Source organism: Siphateles boraxobius, unplaced genomic scaffold, assembly GCF_051911475.1.
Source record: "Siphateles boraxobius isolate OS27281-9 unplaced genomic scaffold, OSU_SipBor_1 41, whole genome shotgun sequence".
NCBI lineage: Eukaryota > Metazoa > Chordata > Actinopteri > Cypriniformes > Leuciscidae > Siphateles > Siphateles boraxobius.
The window spans coordinates 29,128,287-29,151,783 of record NW_027509042.1 but is presented as its reverse complement, the minus strand read 5'-3'; the positions used below and the strand labels follow the sequence as shown (position 1 = coordinate 29,151,783).

The 23,497-nt window shown below is 39.7% G+C and overlaps 1 protein-coding gene and 3 long non-coding RNA genes across 8 annotated transcripts in view; 1 reads left to right on the top strand and 3 right to left on the bottom strand.

Annotated features, from left to right (window-relative positions):
- Positions 1-92: 92 nt before the first annotated feature.
- On the bottom strand, positions 93-914 carry LOC143707256 (uncharacterized). The gene is made up of 4 exons (XR_013193138.1): positions 800-914; positions 659-706; positions 465-548; positions 93-225 (listed from the first exon to the last, which is right to left on the bottom strand). It is a non-coding gene; the product is annotated as an uncharacterized LOC143707256 (long non-coding RNA).
- An 11,953-nt stretch (positions 915-12,867) lies between these two features.
- LOC143706819 (uncharacterized) lies at positions 12,868-15,031 on the bottom strand. Its single transcript, XR_013193033.1, has 3 exons — positions 14,766-15,031; positions 14,541-14,685; positions 12,868-13,890 (listed from the first exon to the last, which is right to left on the bottom strand). It is a non-coding gene; the product is annotated as an uncharacterized LOC143706819 (long non-coding RNA).
- A 1,278-nt stretch (positions 15,032-16,309) lies between these two features.
- LOC143706821 (uncharacterized) lies at positions 16,310-16,795 on the bottom strand. The gene is made up of 3 exons (XR_013193035.1): positions 16,657-16,795; positions 16,451-16,576; positions 16,310-16,353 (listed from the first exon to the last, which is right to left on the bottom strand). It is a non-coding gene; the product is annotated as an uncharacterized LOC143706821 (long non-coding RNA).
- A 5,312-nt stretch (positions 16,796-22,107) lies between these two features.
- The window catches only part of LOC143706794 (centrosomal protein of 95 kDa-like), a 256,104-nt gene continuing 254,714 nt past the window's right edge, over positions 22,108-23,497 (top strand). For 2 of the 5 annotated variants that reach the window (XM_077199103.1, XM_077199101.1), the window contains exons 1-2: positions 22,114-22,288; positions 22,860-22,988. In XM_077199103.1, coding sequence (XP_077055218.1) covers positions 22,270-22,288; positions 22,860-22,988 — 148 coding nt within the window. In that variant the 5' untranslated portion in view covers positions 22,114-22,269. Of the gene's footprint in view, positions 22,289-22,859; positions 22,989-23,497 lie in introns of all 5 variants that reach the window. The other 3 variants (XM_077199099.1, XM_077199100.1, XM_077199102.1) reach the window with 3 other exon arrangements.

The window sequence follows — 23,497 nt, the reverse complement described above, 5'->3', positions numbered from 1 at the left end:
GTAGCCGGAGATGGTGCTTATTTCAGCAAAGAGGGAAAACGAATAAATATGCCTAATTATGATTACCATAGAAATGAACATTCAACACCTTGGACGAAAACAATGATTAAAATATTTCCAAAATTAAACAAAGGATATTTGAAGAAATCAACAACTTACACATAGGGTCCAGTGACCTGATTTGCATATAGGAAATAGGATGCAGTCTTTTGAGGATGCATCAGTCTGTTGGAGTGAACAGAGGAACAACAAACAGAGCATATTGTTGTAATGTGGCAATTCATCTGAGAAATTACAATAAGCAGCGATAATAAATTACTTTAAAATTTGGGGAGAACTATCAATTTTATGTCATTATTTACTCATCCTCAAGTTGTTTCAAACCAGTATTTTTGGGTGAAATTTTTGGGTGACCTGTCCCTTTAAAGCAGGACATCAAACCAAACATTTCTAAAACTACTTACCGGCAGGGACAGAAATGGATCACAATTCAGAGGTGGTTGCCAAGTGGCCACCACATATGAATCAAGAACATGAACATCCTTCCCCTATAAAAAAAGAAAAAAACACTTTATAACTTAAATTTTAAGAGAACAAATATCATGTAATATCATCATTAGTTTATATTAAACAGGTTTGTCAATGACACCCATAATACCTTCTCTCCAGCAATGTGGGATAACTGAGAAAGGCAACAGTTCATCACCTATTGCATAAGGATCAGGAATGTTAGGTAAAAAAATAGATCACAAGTTACTTAAAATATATTAAAATAAAGTTGTGTAACATATCCACTAACTGTTGCCTCCACTTCCTGGTTCAATCCTAAAGACATCAAGTCAGATCTTTTCAACACCGTTTTACCCACTGCACCTATGATTTCATCTGGTGATTGGGTCCCATCCAAAACATGATCAAACCAAAACAGTAACAATAAAAGACACTGATGTCGAATTTTTAGATAAAATCTATAAATGTTTTCATAACTATGTTTATAACCAAAACAGCCTTTTGTCTGCTTTGATCAGGGCAGTATATAATACATTTGAACATCATGTTCCTTATGTGAAAACATACCAGTGGGTTTGGTTGGTTTGCAACTGGAAATCTGAGGTTTCCTTCCTGGCACGTATGTTTGTCCGTCCCCAGCAATCTGTGTCAGGCTCTGGTGAACTTGGTGAAACTACAAAATACAGAAGTTTAAAACATGACACATTTGGGATATTGGCTACCAAATAATGATTTATATAAAAACCTAAACCTGATATTTACAATTACTTAAGTGATTCAAGTCAACTTTACCTTCTTGAAGTTCTGTGGTACTACCTGTAGAGCACATAAAAAACATTTATTTGTTTATGGCAAATTGAAACAATCTAAAGGGCAGAGGCAATACTGAAATCAGTAATCACTAAAACTACCTTCACTTCTGACGGCCGTTTCACACCGCAAGCGTCAGCGGCGCGTGAGCAGCGCGTATTTTTTTTGGCGTGCATGTGACGGTACTGATCCACTTGTCCGTGCGACACTTCAGTCGCGCCGCACTCCGCTTTATTCCTATGGGTGACGTCACGCGACTTTAACGCGCCCGCAAAGCATCCCGGGAAGGCGACGCTTCATTTGGAAAAATGCTGCGCATCACGGTACTGATCCACTTTTGCTACACGACTGAAGCGTGGTGTCGCACGCCTCTCCACATTTGTAAGTTGATGGGCGTTCCTCAAGTTTACCGTTATGGGCGTGGTTTTGACCCAGCGGCCAGTCTAGAACAAAGGCCCCTCGAGAGACTACTTCTATTGGATAGACGCGTCGCGTTTGAAGGATTCATTTGCATAAAGATGGGCATCGGCCAGCTTTTTGACGGTACTGATCCACTTGTCCGTGCAACACTTCAGTCGCGCCGCACTCCGCTTTATTCCTATGGGTGACGTCACGCAACTTTAAAGCGCCCGCAAAGCATCCCGGGAAGGCGGCGCTTCATTTGGGAAAAATGCTGCGCGTCAAAAAGAGAGGCCTTTGTTCTAGACTGGCCGCTGGGTCAAAACCACACCCATTGCGGTAAACTTGAGGAACGCCCATCAACTTACAAATGTGGAGAGGCGTGCGACACCATGCTTCAGTAGTGTCACAAAAGTGGATCAGTACCGTTAATCAATGACGGTACTGATCCACTTGTCCGTGCGACACTTCAGTCGCGCCGCACTCCGCTTTATTCCTATGGGTGACGTCACGCAACATTAAAGCGCCCGCAAAGCATCCCGGGAAGGCGGCGCTTCATTTGGGAAAAATGCTTCGCGTCAAAAAGCTGGCCGATGCCTATCTTTATGCAAATGAATCCGTCAAACGCGACGCGTCTATCCAATAGAAGTAGTCTCTCGAGGGGCCTTTGTTCTAGACTGGCCGCTGGGTCAAAACCACGCCCATAACGGTTAACTTGAGGAACGCCCATCAACTTACAAATGTGGAGAGGTGTGCGACACCACGCTTCAGTCGTGTCGCAAAAGTGGATCAGTACCGTGAGTGCGTTCACACCGCGAGCAGGAGCAGTGCGTGACGGTGCTGATCCACTTGTCCGTGCGACACTTCAGTCGCGCCGCACTCCACTTTATTCCTATGGGTGACGTCACGCGACTTTAACGCGCCCGCAAAGCATCCCGGGAAGGCGGCGCTTCATTTGGAAAAATGCTGCGCGTCAAAAAGCTGGCCGATTCCCATCTTTATGCAAATGAATCCGTCAAACGCGACGCGTCTATCCAATAGAAGTAGTCTCTCGAGGGGCCTTTGTTCTAGACTGGCCGCTGGGTCAAAACCACGCCCATAGCGGTAAACTTGAGGAACGCCCATCAACTTACAAATGTGGAGAGGCGTGCGACACCACGCTTCAGTCGTGTCGCAAAAGTGGATCAGTACCGTGAGCGTCAAGCAGGAGCGTCGCGTGAGCAGCAGTGAAGCGGGGGTTTCGGCTTCGAGTCTATTTTTGCTGCGCTGCTCACGCTCAATTAAAGTGAAAGCACACTTTTGATGGACACAATTAATATGATTTCACACAAAAAGTGCCCAAAACGCATAAAATTTGCATGTCTAGTGTGTTTTAAAAAGAATTGCAGTATTTCTGAAAAGGAAATGAAGACTAACATAAAGAAAATAACATTTTATAGAAAATGTACCCATCAAACTTGTTTTTAATTATTCAGTTTGGGCTTTGAACAAATTTCAAATGTGTTTATGACCACCAAATTCTAAAAACAAATTTTTCAAAAGTCTTTGTAAAGAAATACTTGCTTATATGTATAGCCTGACCCCTAAAATCCACTGGATCCGTCTACGGCGCGGAACGTCAGCGACACGTTTTTGATGCGTCCCTAGCTCGGCGTCAAAGTCCACTGGAAGCGTCTCAGACGCGTTTCAGCAGCGGAGCGTTGGTGACGTCTTCATTTTTCCTCAAAATCGGAGCGTTGTTTATTTGTTGTTCATTTGTCTTCTTTTGGCTCAGGAGCACACAGTTAATTGTGCTACCTTATTGATTTTTTTTCTTCAATTTTCCTCTTTGAGCTTCTACAATGGGTAAGTGGGTTACTTAATTAAGTGAATTCTTTCTATTAGTTTTTTCTGTTGTTATTTCCTACTTGGTAGGTATAGCCTAAATTTCACACAATTAAAAAGTAAAAAATTACACTGAAGTCGTTCCACATTTTAACAAGATAACCTGGTATTGATAGAACAACAAATTATTTCTGTCTGTAACGTTATATTTTAAAATGACATATATCTGAAAATTGTTCCAATCGTCACGGCTCTCCCCTATATCTCACATGCAGTGCCTGTAAGCAGACGGAGAACCCTTGCATTTCTTCTCCTACTTGAAAGACTACGGGGGGATGGGAGGAGAAGGAGTCGGTATTGGGTGCATCCCCTCAACCAGCGAAGGAGACAACAGGGGGATTTTTTTCACCTTGTGGCTGAGCTGAAGCTGGACAACCAACGACATCATCAGTATTTTCGGATGAGTGCAGAGCAGATGGATGAAATTCTGTCGATCATTGGCCCTGAACTGGCCAGACAATCTACAAATTACAGAGCTGCCATAGAACCCAAGCAGAGACTGGCTGTTGGACTGAGGTAAGTTCACAGACAATAAATCACTGACCACAAGCTTAATAAACATTTTATTATAAATGTATCAAACAGAAAGACATTTTTTTAGACATATCAACTTGCCAGAATAAAATACAACACACAATAACTACAGTATATATAACTATGGCCATAATAGATATAACCAAAATGTAGATATAAAAAAAAACTATTTTATTAAATAATAAAAAAGGGATTTCTCCAAAAAAATTCACACAACTATTTACAAAACTATTTACATTAATGCAACTTTACTACACGTCAGTGTAGTAAGACAACCCTGTGCCACTATCTTCCCATTGTGTGTCGGTGGAGGACAGCATTTGAGTGAATGGCCTTGTTTGTCTGGGAATTTTTTTTGGAGGGGTGGGGCTGAAAACCTACAGGCCTGGAGGTGTGAATGGAGTGTCCTGTGATGTTCTGAGGTGGGGGAGGTTGTTGTGTGTTGGGTGCTGGCTGAATGGGTTGCCAACCAGCTGTATTTTGTTGGGGCACAGTACTGTGTTGCTGAGCTGTGCCTTTCCCGATGTTGTGGAGAGTGCTTAATATAGTTATTTTGGCATGTTGCCTGCTGTCATGATCAAGTCTATGTAGCATTGGCACAAGACTCAATGCGAAGTGGTAACACTCATCCAGCTCCCCATCAGGCATGTGTGGCTTTGGCACTGGTTCTTGAAGAATAGACATCAGCCTCTCCCCAATGTCTGTTGTCTGTGTCCTGCTCCTTGTCTCCTTCCCAGCTGGTCTCGCCCTCTCCTCCCTCGGACTACGGGACCTGGAGGGCCTTTCCCTCTCCCCAGAAGTTGTCAATTCCGATACTAGCAGGGCCGGAGATCCACTTCTAGATGTGGCCCTCTGTAGAACCTGTACAGCCGGGATGCTGCTAGATGACTGTTCATCTGATCCTGAAATAGATAGTGGTGTACCAGGTCTCTCCCTGTGTTCCACTTCTGATGTCAGTAAGGCAAGGCAAGGCAAGGCAAGTTTATTTATATAGCACATTTCATACACAATGGTAATTCAAAGTGCTTTACATAGAAGAAATTAAAATAATCAAAAGAAATCAGAATAATTAAAACAGTTTAGAATAAAAGATAAAATACAGAAATAATCAAGTGAAATCAGAATAATTAAAACATAAAATAAAATACAGTACAAACAGTCGGACGAACAGTTGCACAGTGCTCATTCAGTAAATGCACAGTTAAACAGATGTGTTTTCAGTCTGGATTTGAATGTGACTACTGTAGGAGCACATCTGATCTCTTCTGGAAGCTGGTTCCAGCTGCGGCTGGCATAGTAGCTACAAGCGGACTCGCCATGCTTAGAGTGAACCCTTGGTATTTCTAGCCGATGTGATCCTAATGATCTGAGTGATCTGTTGGGTTTGTATTCAGTGAGCATATCTGCAATGTATTGAGGTCCTAGGCCATTGAATGATTTATATACCAGTAATAATACTTTAAAATCAATCCTAAATGTAACTGGCAGCCAGTGTAAAGACCTGAGGACCGGTGTGATGTGTTCATATTTTCTGGTTCTGCTCAGAATCCTAGCAGCAGCGTTCTGTATGAGCTGCAACTGTCTTATGGTCTTTTTGGGAAGGCCAGTGAGAAGTCCATTACAATAATCCACCCTACTGGTGATGAAAGCATGCACAAGTTTTTCTAAGTCTTGACTGGAAACAAAGCATCTAATTCTTGCAATATTTTTCAGGTGATAGTATGCTGATTTAGTTATTGCTTTGACATGACTACTGAAACTAAGGTCTGACTCCAGAGACACACCCAGATTCTTGACTTGATTTTTAGTTGTCTGACCCCTAGACTGAAGGTATGCGTTCACCTTGAGAACTTCATCTTTGTTTCCAAACGCAATGACTTCAGTTTTGTCTTTGTTTAACTGGAGAAAGTTTTGGCACATCCAATTGTTTACTTCATCAATGCATTGGCAAAGGGAGTCAATGGGGCTGTAATCGTTAGGCGATAGGGATAAGTAGAGCTGTGTGTCGTCTGCATAGCTATGGTAAGCGATTTGGTTCTTTCTCATTATTTGGCTAATTGGGAGCATGTACAGGTTGAATAGGAGTGGCGCAAGAATTGAGCATTGAGGGACTCCGCATGTCATGGATGTCCACTCAGACTTATGGTCTCCTATACTCACATAATAACCTCTGCCTCCTAAGTATGACCTGAACCATTTTAGGACTATCCCAGAAAGCCCGACCCAGTTTTCCAGCCTGTCAAGAAGTATTTTGTGATCGACAGTGTCAAATGCAGCACTGAGGTCGAGTAGTACCAGCACTGATAATTTGCCTGTATCAGTATTTAAGCGAATATCATTTATTATCTTTATGAGCGCGGTCTCTGTACTGTGGTGCGGTCGGAAACCAGATTGAAAATGGTCAAAGTATCCATTCGAGCTTAAGAATTTGTTCAGCTGATTGAAGACAACTTTTTCAATGATCTTGCCTATGAAAGGAAGATTTGAGATCGGTCTATAGTTGTTTAATATGGTCTTATCCAGATTGCTCTTTTTCAGGAGGGGCTTGACAACAGCAGTTTTCAGGGAGGTCGGAAAACTCCCAGAGAGAAGTGAGGCATTTACCACTTCTAGGAGATCTGCTTCTAAGCTGTGTAACACATTTTTGAAAAAAGATGTGGGAAGTGCGTCAAGGCGCAGGTTGATGTTTTTAGGTGCTGTACGGTTTCTTCCAAAATTTTGCCATCAATTTCTTCGAAATCAGACATAGTGGCTACTTTCTCCTGCTGTTGTCTGATCTGCCTGACCCCAGCGCAACTCAAGGATGAGCTGATCACCTTTCTGATATTATTGATTTTCTCAGAGAAGAAGGAAGCAAACTCACTGCACTTTCTCACTGAGAGCATTTCACTGGGAATCTGGCTTGGGGGGTTTGTCAGTCTCTCTACAGTAGCAAAAAGAGAGCGCGTGTTGTTTATATTGCTGTTTATAATATTCGAGAAGAAAGTCTGTCTAGCTTTGCTTAGTTCCTTATTGAAAGCATGGATGCTGTCTTTGTAGATGTTATAATGGACTACAAGTTTTGTCTTCCGCCACATGCGCTCTGCTTTTCTGCATTGTCTTTTCATATTTTGCACTGCTGTTGAGTTTCTCCAAGGTGCTTTTTGTCTGCCACTCTTCTTCCTGACTTTCACAGGAGCAATATCATCAATTACACTCTTAACTTTTGAGTTAAAAGAATCAAGGAGAAAATCAACAGAGTCAGCAGAAATGCTTGGTGTTAAAGATATAGCCTTCATAAATAGTACACTAGTGTTCTCATTTAAGCATCTCTTCTTGACAGACACAGATCTAGCTTCAATGGCAGGAGAGATCAATATATCAAAGAAAATACAAAAATGATCAGACAGTGCTACATCCTTAATAACAATTGATGAAATGTTTAGACCCTTACTGATAAGTAAATCTAGAGTGTGTCCACGATTATGTGTGGGTCCATGTACATGCTGAGTCAGATCAAAAGTTTTTAAAACAGTTTTGATTTCTTTTGCCATATTGTTTTCTGCATTATCTATGTGAATGTTAAAATCTCCAGCAATGGCAAAGCAGTCAAACTCTGAGGAAATTGTTGATAACAGTTCTGTTAAGTTCTCAGCAAAAGCTGGAGAGTATTTTGGAGGCCTGTAAACAATGATAAGTAAAATGTGTTGAGCACCTTTTAACACAATACCCAGATATTCGAAAGACGGGTAATTCCCAAATGATATTTGCTTACATTGATAGACATCTTTATAAAGAGCAGCTAAACCCCTACCTCTTCTGACAGCTCTGCAGACATTCATAAAAGTAAAGTTAGGAGGGGCTGTTTCATTGACTACTGTTGCACTGCAACTATCTTCTAGCCAAGTTTCATTTAGCAACATAAAATCCAGGTTGCATGTGGTTATTAAGTCGTTGACTAAAAGTGATTTATTTTTAAGTGAGCGGATGTTTAAAAGTGCTAACTTAACAGTCTTACTTTTTGTCCCCACAGCAATCTTGGTATGTCGTGTAATAGTCACCAGATTAGATGGGTTTGCTGTATGGCTTTTGAAGGCCTTAGACTTTCTATCATGTAATCGAACAGCAATAGAAAAAGATACAGGCACACTGGGTTCCCGCTTGTTCTGTAAACATTTGAGAAAGTTATTGTTATCATAGCGGGGACCCGACGCATATCACTGAGAGCTGGTATCAGTTGTTTTTGGTTCACCTCGAGCCGCTGGAGGAGGGTGTGGGCCCTGGCGCTGTGGCAGAGGCCGAAGAGCTCTCACAGGGGGAGGGGGAGGGCGAGCTGGGCCCGCAGGCTTTGGTGGTTGTGGGGCCTGGCGTTTTTTGGTTGGTATCTGGGGGCTCGCAGCAAAAGAGTGGGATAGTCTAGTTCCAGCATGCACCAGTTGTTCCATTTTCTCTGAGAAGCACAGAAGTGTAGATGCTGGAGAGAGTGATAATGTTTCCGGTGAGAAGGATTGTTGCTCTAGTGTTATTGGAGGCTGTAATATGCTGTCCTGGTTTCCCTGGCTGTTTTCCAGAAAGTCATCCTTGGGTGCTGTATCTTGGAGCAGTGCTGGTATGTCATAGTCTGTCTGTGGTGAGCTCTGTGGGCAGGGCTCAGCTGAGATTGTGTCCGTGAGCAGAGGTTGTTGTGGCTGAGTGGTGTTATCACTGTCCTTGTGTGATGTGTCAACCGCATGTCCATTCAGGTGCTGAAGTGAAATCCTGTGGTCATTCATACTGTATCCAGGTGTGTGTGTGCCATTCAGGTTGAGTGGATTGGCACACATTGCAGAAGGATGACGGAGGGAGAAGTAGATATTGTCCTTTAGCACTCTTGAACCAAGTTTGTTTGGGTGGTGGCCATCCTGTTGAAACAGTTGCCTCTGACTCCAGAAAAGATTGAAGTTGTCAATAAAGTTCACTCCTTTTATATTGCAGGTTTTTTGCAGCCATGTATTAAGCCCAAGCAACCGTGAAAACCTGTTTGTTCCTCTTGCTGGGAGTGGTCCACTGATGAATGTTTGAACTTTCAGTCTTTTAAGTGTTTCAAAAAGTTCATTGAAATCCTTTTTAAGAATTTCCGACTGCTCTTTATGAATATCATTCTTCCCCACATGAATGATGAGTCGATTTGCAGTCTTATGTTTCATCAGAATGTTCTGAAGTTCCCTGTTTACATCAGATGTTGTTGCTTGTGGAAGGCAGCACGTTGTTGTATCCCTGCTATTAATGTTTCTGATTATAGAGTCGCCCACTATCAGAGTCCTGGGCACGGCTGCGCTCTGAGCTGAGTGCCGCTGTCTGCTCGACCTTGAGCCCCAAGTTAGCATCAGTGTTAGCTACTGGCTGATTCAGTCTGTGTGCGATCACATTCATCAAATTTGGGGATTCCTCATTCATTAATACTTCAAATCTGTTCTCAAGATGTATAGGCGGTGGTAGGAGACCAGTGTTTGCAGTCCTTGTCAGAGCCGTATCTGGGGTAGAGGATGCTACTGCAGTAATATGTGATCCTCGTGACAATCTGATGTCTCGAGTGCCTTTGGGTCTCGCACCCTGTTTGTGCCATTGATTAGTAAAACGATCGGCTTGTTTCTCTACACTCAGTATGGCCTGTCGAGAAGCACTAGATTCATGGGACTAACCGGCTGTATGCTGAGGACGTCCATGACGAAGCTCTGTTGTGTATTCCGTCTGGTTTGTTGGTCCCGCAATTAACTTTGTTTCAAGAATTGCAATCCTTTGTAAAAGTCTGTGGCAGTTGGAGCAGCAAGTAGATTCCAGAGGAGGCATTTTCTTATCCTTATGAATGTAGGCAGTTGTGTTTTCTCTTCCCCGGAATGTAAGCTTTCAGTGGGAGGCTGGTCGAATAAAATAATTCTGCTTTTTTTTTTTGTAGTAATCCAAGCGTTTGAGCACTGTGCTGATTTGCTGAAGTTAAAATTAGGTGATAAAAGGAGATAAAATATAGAAATATAAAAGCGATAGAGCAAAGCGCGGAGCAGTAAGCGAGAGCGTCCGAACAGTAGCTGAGCAGGAAGTCAAAACCGCAGTAGACTGCTCAAGTTGCTTTTTGAACTACATTAGGGAAAAAAAGCTAAATAAAATAAATGAGTCCTTTAAAATAATGTTGCCTATGTAATATAAAAAATGGGATGAGGCGTTTAAACCTTCAAATAATAAATACACTGTTGCTGTAATCATACAGTAATCACATTTCTGTAGACTTCTATAATGTAAGTAAAATTGCAAATGTTAAAAAAAATCCATACAGACCTTCTCAGTTGTATGTGGGGCAAAAGGAAGGACATTATCTCTGCATATTTCCATTCCTTTTGTGATCCACCTGTTGATCCACTTGGCAAGTTTTTCTTCCGGTTCTTCACAAAAGAATCTCGTAATGTCTTCCATCTTGCTTTGCAAACATCAACTGAAATATAAAATAGAGACAGGTTAATAAAATAATATGAAATGTAACTAATCTTTGTGTGTTTCTTCCCTCACAGGTACTTGGCTTCTGGGGACTCACTGGTCAGCCTAGCTTTAAGCTATCGCCTTGGTCACAGAACTGTCGTCAACTCTGTCCATATGGTGTGTGCAGCCATTGAAAAACTCATTATGGGGAGGTTCCTACCCAGGCCAACACAAGACACTTGGAGGGCATCAAGAGACGCCTGTAATGTCAGGGAGATTTTCTACACCTTCTTCAACTCCCCTGAAGGCAGTGTGTCTTGTCAAGACAGGATGGTGTAATAAAATGACCAAGTGTCTTAATGTGGGCCAAACGAATTTGTCCATATCATATTCATTTGTAAATAGCTTTGTTGTATTTTTGCTATTTCTTTCAATACTCACACAGAAGTTGTTTTTTTAAAGGTCTTTATTTTTTTATGTATTCTTCAAAAATTTATTTTATAATAAAATTGTACGAAAATGTGGTTTTGTCTGTTTCTCACATCAATGTGGTTTAAATCACCCAAAGTGTTTTACTACTGGGAAAGAGGTGATGACAGTCTGTGCAGCCTTTAATCAACAATTCACATTTGCATGACAATGGAAGTGCAAAGACATCCAACACAATTTATGTATTGAAACAACATTTACTGTGAGTTCTGGATAACCATGTAATAACAATGCTAAAAAGTTTTTGTCAATACCAATAATATATTGTCACAAATGTACAACTACATAACCAAAATTTTTTTTATAAAACATAAAGACTACATAAAATAACTAAGAAAATGTAATTAGGTTACTTGTTTATATAATAACAATAATGCAAACTCAGGTTCAAGATGGAAAATTAATGAATGCTTTACAATGGTGCCTACTATACTCTACTAATATTCAGGCAAATGTGTTTGGTAATTAGTAACTTGGTAATAACTTCCTCACTTGTCACTCCTACAACTTCTGCAATTATATTCCAGGTGTTGTCCTTTCTGGTGTTGTCCTTATAAAAAGGATCTGTGGTGTCATACAAAATGTTGTATTTTTGAACTTCCAAGATGAATCTCTCATCGTCCATTCTGATGTCCTTGAATCTGCAGGTATCGGGAAAATACTGGCCTGTGGCCAACTCTCTTCAAAGTATGCGTTCAGTTCACCACCCATTGCCTCTGATTGGCTGCCCAAGCCTAATAACAGCGAATGCAATGAGTAATATCCAATCAGAGGCATTGTTGTCCAAACTGTAGGGATGCGGAGTCTCCACAGGGTGTTTATTTTGAAATTGACAGTGTTTTTTTTACTTTTATTTTGTATTCACGGTGCAGCTTGGACGCGGGTCCGTCAAAAATAGACTAGGCGCCTATCTTTAGCGATGCGGCGCGGAGAGCCGCTTCTGGGACGCTTCTGAGACGCGCTGAGTCCGCAGCTGGTGGACTTTAGAGCATTGACTATAATGGCCGCCATTAGCTGCGGCATCCGCGATGCTGACGTTCCGCGCCGTAGACGGATCCAGTGGATTTTAGGGGTTATATGTTGCCTGGGAGCCGCTGTTGTGACGCTGTACAAACGCTTCCAGTGTGAATACTCGCGCGCGTCTCTGTAGCTGCAGTGACGAAGTAGTTGCGCTGACGTGCTGCTCACGCGCCGCTCATGCTTGCGGTGTGAAACGGCCGTTAATGTCAATTTCCCATGTAGGCCAATGTGGATGGAATGCTTTGCCTGCATCTTCAAATTTTTCGTGTATTTTTCATTAACTCTTTTGTTGTGAAGATGAAAGTACAGTCGTAGTCGTAGATATTCTTTGTGTCATTTGAGACAAAGAATATCTGCTGGAAGACAACTCCCGGTTTAGCTGTTCAGCTACGGAGGAATTAACAAGAGCAGCTAAGTGTGGTGCCAACTTCAAACTTCTCAAAACCTCCTCTTGTCTGCTTTTATTTTTTTGATGGAACCGATCTTACAAGGAGAATCTTGCATTGGTTCCTGTTACAGGATGCAGTGAGGACAAAGTGTCATAAGAATAGGTGGCCTCATTTTCAGAGACTTTTCTTGATTAGAAGCCAACACTTGTCACCCATGGGAACCGGACTTCAAGTCGTTTTTCCGCTGCTGCCTGGATGTGTGCAGCAGTGTTTTCACAAATTCGTCCATCATATGGCTGGAAAAAACGTTGGTTGGTGCGATTATTAAGGTGTCTTGTGTAAGGGGTGTACAGTTAAAGACCCAGAACCAGATATGAAGAATGAAGACCCAGAGTCAGAATTATAAAAAATTAAAGAAAATATTTACTGAAGATAGTTTGCAGTTTCATCAGCAGAAGTCAGCTTCAATACTCGCACAGGAGTTCGTAGGCCGCCCCGCTTACAGTTACAAAGATCACAGCAGTTATACCATTTCCAAGGTCTAAGCTACGTCATTGCTTACAGGATGAATGATTCTCATTGGCTATGAAATAGATAAACACAGTAATTTTCCACACATATACAGATAGACTGAAGCATATCTCCATCGATTATGCAGCTGAAGTTAGGCACGTCATGACCTTCCAGGTCGCAGATTTGGGTTGCTGGGCGCCAGCATGTCCAGAACAACAACTCAGTCAATCTCCAATAATGCCAGTGGTTCCTTAACCTGTAACCAAGAAGACTAACACACACACCGACACACAGCTTTTCCAAGGTTGGATTTGGCCAGGCTCTCACTATAAACAGGAGAGTCCGCTCAAAACATCAAGATAATGCGTTCTTTCTCTCAAAGATAGCTAAACTTTAGTCTAACTGGAAAGAAAGGCTTTAACAAAGAAATGGTCCCTTAAACTATTGGCTTCAATGACCCCTATATGTTTAAACACATTGAAGACCTTTCTCAAACACAAAACAAGTCCCTATTTCATTTCTGGAAGCTGGGTTAAATAAGCAAGCACTGCATTCAGATATCAAATACAGACATTAAAGAATACATGAAAAGAACATTTCAGTAATCACAATGGTAACTTATATAAATAAAGTAAAATCTCCAGAGAAGTCATTCAACTCATTTGATATTTAGAAGGAAAAATATTGATTAATACCTTAATTATAATCAATCATTACATATACATTGAGCCAGCAGTGGATTCCAATCCACCCCCTTCACTTGCAACACGTCCAGCAATGTCGGACAAATACACTGTGGGAGGGTGTTTAAAGCTCAAAAGAGCATCTCCATGATCACGGGCTGACTCTTGCCACCACAGTGGTGATTGGTAGTACACCACATAGTGTGGGCAGGTCATGTGCAAAACACCACCTCCATTTGGCAAAACAAAGAAAAATGGTGAAAAATTGTTAATTTAAAAAGTAAACATCCTCAAAACATTTCATATGCATGACAAAAAAGAAAGAAAGAAATGTAAATACTATTTAAAGTGTTGGTTAGTTCCCCCAAAATCGGAAATTTCTGTCATCATTTACACGTGCCGTTCCAAACCCGTAACAAATTAAGATATTTTTTATGAAATCTGAGAGGTTTCTGCACCATCCATAGACAGCAACATCATTGCAACATTCAAGGCCCAAAATAGTGTTAAAGAATACTTTAAAATAGTTTAAACTTAATGGTTCAACCTTAATATTATGAAGAGCATTATGCACAATAAGTATTCTCGTCGCTTTGTAACATTACGGTTGAACTACTGGAGACAGACTTTTTACTACCTTTCTGGGCATTGAAAGTGGTTATTGCGTTGCATTCTATGGAAGGGGTCAGAAACCTCTCGGATTTCATAAAAAATATCTTAATATATTAATTAAATTATAAATTATATATTAAATATATTAATTTGTATTCCAAAGATGAACAAAGGTCTTACGGGTTTAGAACGACATAAGGTTGAGTGATTAATGACAATATTTTCCTAAATGGGTGAACTAACCCTTTAACATATGACAAAGTCTTACCACCAGCCTTTTGAAGCTTAAACATTTTGGGGTACAAATCCTTGTAAAGGAGTAGCTCCTCAAGTCTGTTAATTAAGTCAGTGGTACTACCCACGTGTGATACTCCCAGGGCATTGCAGGCTTTCACCAAGGGTTCTTTCTTTGGCTAAATATAAAAGTCATGGTTAATAAAGAAAAAAAATGGTAGAAGAAAAAATCATCAGCAGAATAAGGTACACTACATACAGTTTTGGACTCCAGCACTTGCAAAATGGCTTCTTCATCTATCTCCAAGCCACAGCTAGAGGTGAAAGCACGATCTTTCTGAGACAGACCTTTGTACACTTCTGTCTTTGGAACAATATTGCTTACCCTAGAGCAGTTACCCAGCAATGGAGTAAAGGCAGTGTATGTCAAGGGATGTGAATAAGGATTGGCAAAATGCAAAATATGTTGCCTAAAACGCAAAAAGGAAAATAAAACTTTCATTTCAGGATGTAAGCTATGGGTACCCCCACTCTACCCCCAAAATAGCACCTACCATCACAAAACCCAGAAGCAGTAATTTCCTTCTCAAGTGTCTCCCATCTTGTTCTCACATTAACTTGAGTATCCTCTTGGCAGATTTTGTCCAAATTTGGCCGTTTAAACAGATGTGCTAATACACAACCAAGACAATGAGCAAAGAAGCAAATATACATCAAGACCAGTCATTATATGCACTCACAATTAACAATACACTCTCACTTACCAGGTAAATCAAATGCAATTTTCCAGTTTCCATCTGCAACCAAAACCGGAGGGTTGTGGCCACATCTGACACATGAATAGTCATAGGAGTAGTCACTCAGAGCAGAGAAATTATAAAATGCCTTTCGTATTAAATTGTGTGGAAGAGTGATGTTGGCATGATCCTCCATCGTTTGCAAAAAACGTCCAAGGGCAATATGATTCTATAAAAACACACACACACACACCTGACATGTAGAAGTATTTGTGAAATTCAAGTCATGTTTTTTAAGTCACTCACTGCCAGTCCAGATGTCAGAAGAGAACAGTCATCTGGTCAAAAGAAGAACCAGAGAATGGTCAAAAAGGTCCTGTTTTCATAATTGTGGAAACCAGACTGATATTCTTGAAACCTCACTGGACATCTACAAACAAGGCAGTTCTTCACATACACTGGGACATCTGGAGAAGACAGAAATTGTTTAAAAGATTAAATGTTCCACACATTGTGCAAAAAATGCATGAAAAAGATCTATATATTTCTGAAATTAACCTCGAGTCACTGAAGATATTCCATACACTGTCCCATGCCGTGTAATTAGTACCCTCTCCCCCAAAGCTGGTGGAGTGGGACCTGGGCAATAAGGACAGTTGGACTCCAGGGGTTCAAAGAAGTCTGGGATTTGGCGTTGTTTTGTTCACAAATCCTGTGGAAGGTTTTCTGGCACCCTCTTTTGCCGCCACAAATAATCTGTCAACTCCTGTATGTCAGTAGAAGCCAGTGTTACCACTTCTGTCTCTGAAACATCTCTGACCCTTTCATCCACATCACTGTCTTCAGCATTTGGGTCAGTTTTGGGTCACTCTAGGTCCATGGGCATCTTTTGGGGTGACAAAAATCCCATTTCGTTCATCAATACAAATGACAGGTGGCTGTTCCTTGACCTGCTGTCCTGCCTTTGGTTTTTCTGATGGCATTTCTGAGGGACAATATATAAACATGTTAAAGTAGACAAAGATCAACAAATATTAAACATTCTTAAATACCAGTATCGAAGGTACATACTGTCTGGCTTGTTGGTAATTTTGCATGTACCTGAAAGATCTGCAAAAAGGAAAAAAGATGAGGTGAGTTAATCATAACATGAATGAAATCAAAATGAAGCAAGACTTTAAAATTGAACTAATTACATTGCACATACTATGATTACGTAGCTGCTTTTTAAAGTCAGGGGCACAACACAAGATGTGCTGACACTTAGGGCAATGCCAATGGCACCTATTTTGTTGTCGGGCATTCAAACAAAAGCGAGGAACACAATACTTTTCTAGAAAGACAAGAGACTGTTAATACATTTTAACTTACAACAAACATGTAAAATGCATGTGTGCTTTGTACAATGCTTACGGATGCCATTGTCCTCAAAATGTATCGCATGCTTTACATGCTTTTCCTGAAAGTGCTCAGGACTTGACATCACCCCAGTTGTACAGTAGGGACAACTGCCTGTCCCAGAAAAGACATCGTCTTTTCCAAAAGCAAAGGGTATTCCAAATAACATACCTCAAAATAGCAACACAAATTCTCACATATAAAGTTTACATTTAGAAAGAACATTTTAAAAGAACATTTTAGAAGTCTAATTACATCTTTAACATGGGCAGGTTTTGCATGTTCTGGTCAAATTAACTTTAGTTAGTAAGATTTTGGGAAATAATTGGCTTCTTACCTGCCATAATTGTTTGGCAATTACACAAGAGGTGCAGAACAGGGTGTACACAGATAGAAAGGTAGAGTTAGAGATAGAAAGGTAGAGTTAGAGATAGAAATGTAGTTCTTAAAAGATCGGTTGTCAAAAAATGCAATAGTAATAAAACAAAAATCAATAAATGGCTGAAAAATTAAATACACAAAAAACGATATGGTTAGTGTTGCACGTGTAGGCTGAGCTTGTCAATAATTCCAATAAATCAGCATTGCCTTTATTCTAATCAATAGATTAAGTTACCATGTTAACAAACGCTCAAATTGAATGGTGATAGTAATAATAACGTTGCATTTAAAGTTACTGGTGGTAACATTAGCCGCTCACAAACCAGGACCACACGGTGCACAAGCTGCGTTTCTACAAATGATCAAATTAGCAAATTAAACTAAAGTAGGCAAAGAGACTGCCTCTAACATAGAAAGTTAAAAAATCCAATTTACAGAGCAACAATTATTTATTAATCTGATAATTCATTTACGAACTTACCATGCCAAAAACCGCCGCCATTACTGAAAATTCGCGGGCGCCACCAATAACAATGGCCTACTGTCGCTTGACTTCAAGTTACATGTGATTGGTTGCTGCTACGTTGGACGATACTGATTGGCTGGCACGAACTAGCAGGTCCCTCCTAATTTCCCTCCCAGCTTCCGGCTGTCAACGGCAGCTACTTCCTGCTGCCAGTGACAGCTACTTCCTGCAGCAGAAAAGAAGATTCCATAATATCTAGGCTTCGAATAGGGCATACATGCCTTAATTACTCACTTTTTATCATAGGGAAAAGAGAATCTGTGAATTGTGATAAATGTGGCTTGTCAGAAACAGTTGAACACGTGTTGATTCATTGCACAGAATACAACAGAGAAAGAATCGATTTTACAGAATCATTAAGCTACGTAGGTATTAATATATTGTCAGTAAAAAGCATATTTCATAACGCACAGAAAGAGAAAAGGGTTTATAGTGCTTTAATAAGGTATCTAAGGGAAACAGGATTGGTTAACAGAATATAGATTAATATATATATATATATATATATATATATATATATATATATATATATATATATATATATATATATTTTTTTTTTTTAAAGATAATTTGCTTCACTTTGGGTAACGCTTCACACTCCTGTCCAGTTGGTGGCGGTAAATGCACCATTTAACTGGTTTGCCAACCGCCATAAAACTCCGAAAGAAGAAGAAGCTACTTCCTGCTGCCGATTATTTTGCTAGTGATGGGCAGATCGCATAGACACTCACTTCCTGATAGCCAAGCGTTCTGCGCAGGCTCAAACTGAGCTTGATGACGTATATGTCACGTGAGCAACCTGACTGACAGTTGTAAATCTTCTAGTAGCTGTGCCAAGGATATTTGAAGTGTATTAACAGTAGCATTATGAGCAGAACACATGGGTATGCAGTATGAACAATATAGACAGATATGTGCAGTTTAATAACAGTAACATTTTAAGAGTAGTGTGGGTGTGTGTGGTTGACCCTGTCAAAGCAGCCCCATGGACGTGGTTATAATAATTAATTTAATATAACATATTACGCTATATAATTACAATATGACATGATAAAAGAAGTGGCTAAAATCGACTTTAAAATAGCCTACTTTAGGGTTGTAATCGTTTGAGTAGCCTATCTGCAGTTCTAGTAATTTTAGTTAGTTAGTTTAGTTTATTTTGAACATGTTTATGCATATATCTATTAGATTTAAATATTTGGCTAGTACACACACACACACACACATAATACAATCAAACATAACAGATAAATAAATGCATGTAGGCTACAGCACAATCTTCCAAAATTATTAAAAATGATTCAAATATAGGCACATATGCAAATAATTTTTTCACTTCTTTTTCGTTTCCTTCTACATCAAACAGAATAATAACCCATCCAAAAAATACTTCTTAGTATGAGCCCAGGAACCATATAATAATGTCCCCTCGAGTCATTTTCGTATCCATTCAATATTACATGACCATATAATATTCCAATATATAAAGAATTGTGAGCTAGGTGTAAAATCATGTAGTTTTGGCTAATAAATCACGGTCACAAACACTTGAACAAAACCGTTTTTCTTTATTTCACGTTATGTAGGGATTTTGTACATATGGCTTCCGAACGGGATCACATTCATCTTCAAGCGTAGATGTGTAAATAAATAAAGGAACAACGTTAACCGCGATAGACATTGAGATGTTTTTTTTTCTTCTTCCATTGCCTGTATAATTTCCTGATAATTAATTTCCCCATCCCCCGTAGGTGTAGTAGTAGATAAATAATTTAAAGTTCGTGGATAAATGTTACTTCATATGTATTCACTTGCCACATATTATTATACAATTATTTCCAATTCCTCAAAAACGTTGTTTAAATATTTTGTCGCGTTGCTTTTATGGACTCTATCTATACCATGGGCTGACTTTAGACAGTAAAAGACTGCCTGCGAGACTGTGCGAGCTTCTCCTCCTGTCTATACGGTAATGTCTCTATTGTGCGACATAAAGTCGCGTGGTTATGACGCAATTTTTAGCCTATTTTTACAAGAATGGCTTCTACGGGGCCATAACGTAAGATACAAAGTAATGGAGCCTTTTATACATTGTCGTGTTTCTTTAGAAATAAATAATGGACAAATGGAGTCTTTGGACACCTCAGATGTAAAGTTATTCGCTGTCAAAGTGACGCCAAAATGAATGGGAGTAAATGGGATGCTAACAGCAGGTGATAGCCAGCTACAATGGCGGCCCCCGGAGGCAGCTTCAACTTCCGGCTGATGGATTACCCCCTTGGCAGATCGAGGCTTCGTGAAGCAACGAAACTGTTGAACCAAATGGTCCATATTGTTTCGAGGCTTCGAATCAATCCGACACCCGTCTCAACGGTGACACCTAGTGGTCACTTGCAGGTGTTGATCTGAAACAACCTTGACGAGGCATGAAAATGTGGTTTTTTTATTATTGTACTTTTCTAATATGTGAATCTTGTAACCTATAGGCTCCTCCCTGTGCATAATGTTATTTTGGTCCTGCAAAATGAATATTAATAAAATAAATCAAGCCACAATGTCTCACTTTTTTACATATTTTTATTCAAAAATATTAATTTCTCTGCAGTGGAAGGACTTCGCCTACTTCTTTTTTTACAGATAATTTCTCCAGCCTTTGAAAAAATCCTCTCACAAGGGACACTTGTTGCTGGCATGCAAAGATATTTTTTAGCTAGGACATACAAATGAGGAAAGATTACTGCTCTCTCTTTCCAGTAAGTTAGTGGATCATGAGTTCTGGGGCACATACGCATCGTTGATGTATTTTTTCACTTCCACTGTGGCATCAGCTGTAGCATTGTGTATCATCTGGGTTTGATGGATACGAGTATCAAAAAGTTCCCATAAACTGTCCTGTGTTTCTACTGGTGTTGATGTTGATGCTGATGGTGATGGATACATCTATGCATACCTTGCTTAGATGGCCCAGCAGTGTCAGTAGCAAGCCTAGGTACAGGGGGAATGCCATCCTCTGCACCCTGCAAAATGGCAGGATGAGTGCTCCTCAAATGGCGCATCATGGATGATGTATTGTTGCAGTAGGCGAGCTGCCGATCACAATACACACATCTCATTTTATTTGGGGTTTCTAAATGGAAATGCTCCCACACCACAGATGTACGGCATCTCTTCTGGGGAGCCTCCATTTTATCTATCTATCCAAATCTATCTAGATATGTATCTCTAATCTATCTATGTAATTAGATATATGTATCTACAATCTATCATTTAGATATGTATATATATAATATGTATCTATAATATATGTATTTAGACATGTATCTATAAATGTATCTATAATCTATGTATTTATATATGTAGGCTATCTTTAATCTATCTATATATGTATCTATCTATCTATCTATCTATCTATCTATCTATCTATCTATCTATCTATCTATCTATCTATCTATGTATCTATCTATTAATCAACTGTCTATATATATTTATATCTATGTATCTATTAATGTGTCACTATATGTATACTCTGTGTCTCTAGCCTATCAGTCAATGTGTTGTGTAAATTTAAATGTAAGCCTAAATATAACTAAACAAATCGCACTATAAATGTCACTATATCACCAAAAATCCGCTATCTCAAAATCAAACTCCTCTCACAAAACCCCACGAGGTCAATATGCGTTGATTTCACTTTTATACAGATGTGCGATTGTGTGGTCTGTTTCCGACCGTGTCAATCAAACGCTGATTCGGTGGATCAGACCTGATGAAACATTTAGTGAAACACTTCGAGGCTTCGTTTGGCCATAGTCACGTGACATGGGTGTTTTGAATCACGCTTCGAATCAGTGTTTCGAAACATCTGCGCTTCGGGATCTCGCAAAGCTTCGGAACGACTGTTTCTCGTCAGCCATCCCTATATTTTGCTGAACCCCCTCTCAAAAATATTGTATGGTAGTCAATGGCGAGAGACAACAAATATTTGGATCCCGTTTTAATTGTGCCCTGAATTACACATATGATGTTTGTCAATTTAAAAGATACATTTTAAAGTCAAGAAAGTCTCAGTTTGATATAAGACTGTGAAAATACGTAATTACAAAGACTACAAAACCCAAAAGGCGCGCATGTGACGTCTTACCTTTTCTCTCAATGAATGAAGCTAACTTTACTGAAGCTAACGTCTGTCATTTTTTCTATAGTCTATGCGTTATAATCGTAACGTTACGCCGTCATGCCTGTGTGTTTTGTAACAGACTGCACACACACGAGCCTGGTGACGTACATAGTGCGAGACGAGAGATGTAGTTCATTGAGCGATTTTCACATAAAACTAAATGTTACTCTTCTGTTTTATGAAAAACTATGACTTTCTTGACTTTCATAATTATCTTTTAAATTGACAAACATCATAGGTGTAATTCAGGGCACAGTTCAGACAGAATAAAAAGATACGTTGTCTCTCGCCATTGACTATCATACATATTTTTTTCCGAAATAAGGTCACATGAGCCGGAAGCGGAGGGGAGGGACTTAGGCTACACCGGCAATCAGCTCACGTCACTGGAGTCTCAGCCAATTAGAGTGCGGTAAGGTTTTAAACCGCTGTTGCTGTTCAATTTCTGTTTCAGACAACATCATTTGATCAACTGAAGCTGTTTAGTCAGTGCCAATGGACTGTGTATTAACATCTTCTTGACTTTGAGCTTAAAATCTCCTCAATGGGATCCGATGAGAAGGGTGAGTTTGTGCTGCTGACGGATGATAACCATTTGTTTACGTTAGCCGCATGCTAGCTAGCTGGGTTGAAGTGCCATATTATTTAAGATGTTTTTACATCTTCAAATAAAAACATTTTCAAAAGACAGTTTGTAAACCGGAATGTAGTAACGTTAATAGACCCTTGTATTAGTGATGATAACCCATATCAGCCTGTCAAACTACAGGACATATGTTAACTTAGTAAAAATATGGGATATTTTTTATACTTGTAGTCGAATACATGTTAAATTAGATAACTTAGTGTCGGACAGTATAATCAAAGATTGAAATAAGCTTCGTTTAACTGACGAGGCTGGACGGCGCGCTGTAGAGCGCCAAACATAGTCATTTATGTGTGTGTGTTCATTATTATCTCTCTGTATTCATGATCTGTCTTTGTCTCTGTATTAATGGAGCAAACTCCACCCTCTGGCCAAAAATTACAAGATTTAAAAGTAAACTATATTATGCTGTATGTTTGGTTAAAACCATGTTTAGCAAGTGTTGATAAAACACTGTTTGAAATGTTTTATGTACTGTTTTTGTATAGATTGGGTGGACGTGGCAAACAACGTTTTGTTGAAATGTCACATTAACCTGAGGCTGGAACGGATCTCGGAGTGTGATGCAAATGTGTTTGTGGCTTTGTATGAGGCGATCTTGGGAGAGAAAGTTCCAGGTATTCAGCCCTATGTAAAAGATTTCTGGCAGGTTTTGCGTTTTTGCTCTCCAGCAATAATGCTGCATTCACATGCCATCGGAAATGTCCTACTTATCCAATTCTGAATTCGTGATTACGATCTCATCGCCTTCAAATTTGGACTTGAGAGGGTGTTCATGTCCATTTAAAAGATTTTTTTTTAATTTTTTTTATTAAGAAACTGGTATCTACTATAATTCCGATAGCACGTGAAGGTAGCAGTCTGACGCTCTCTCTTCTCTCCTGTCATGAAGTTAGTTATACAGTGTGGGTATAAAAAGTCTACACACACCTGTTCAAAAATTACATCTTTTTGAGAGGTAAAAGATTAATCCATGTAAAATCATGTCATATTTTTCCACATATAAAGCAAATAGAAACTTTTATGAAGAAAAGAGAAAAATCTACAATTATGTTGTTACATAAATGTGCACACCCTTTCATAATGTGGCATGGTACTTTGTTTGTAATTAACCAATCACATTAAA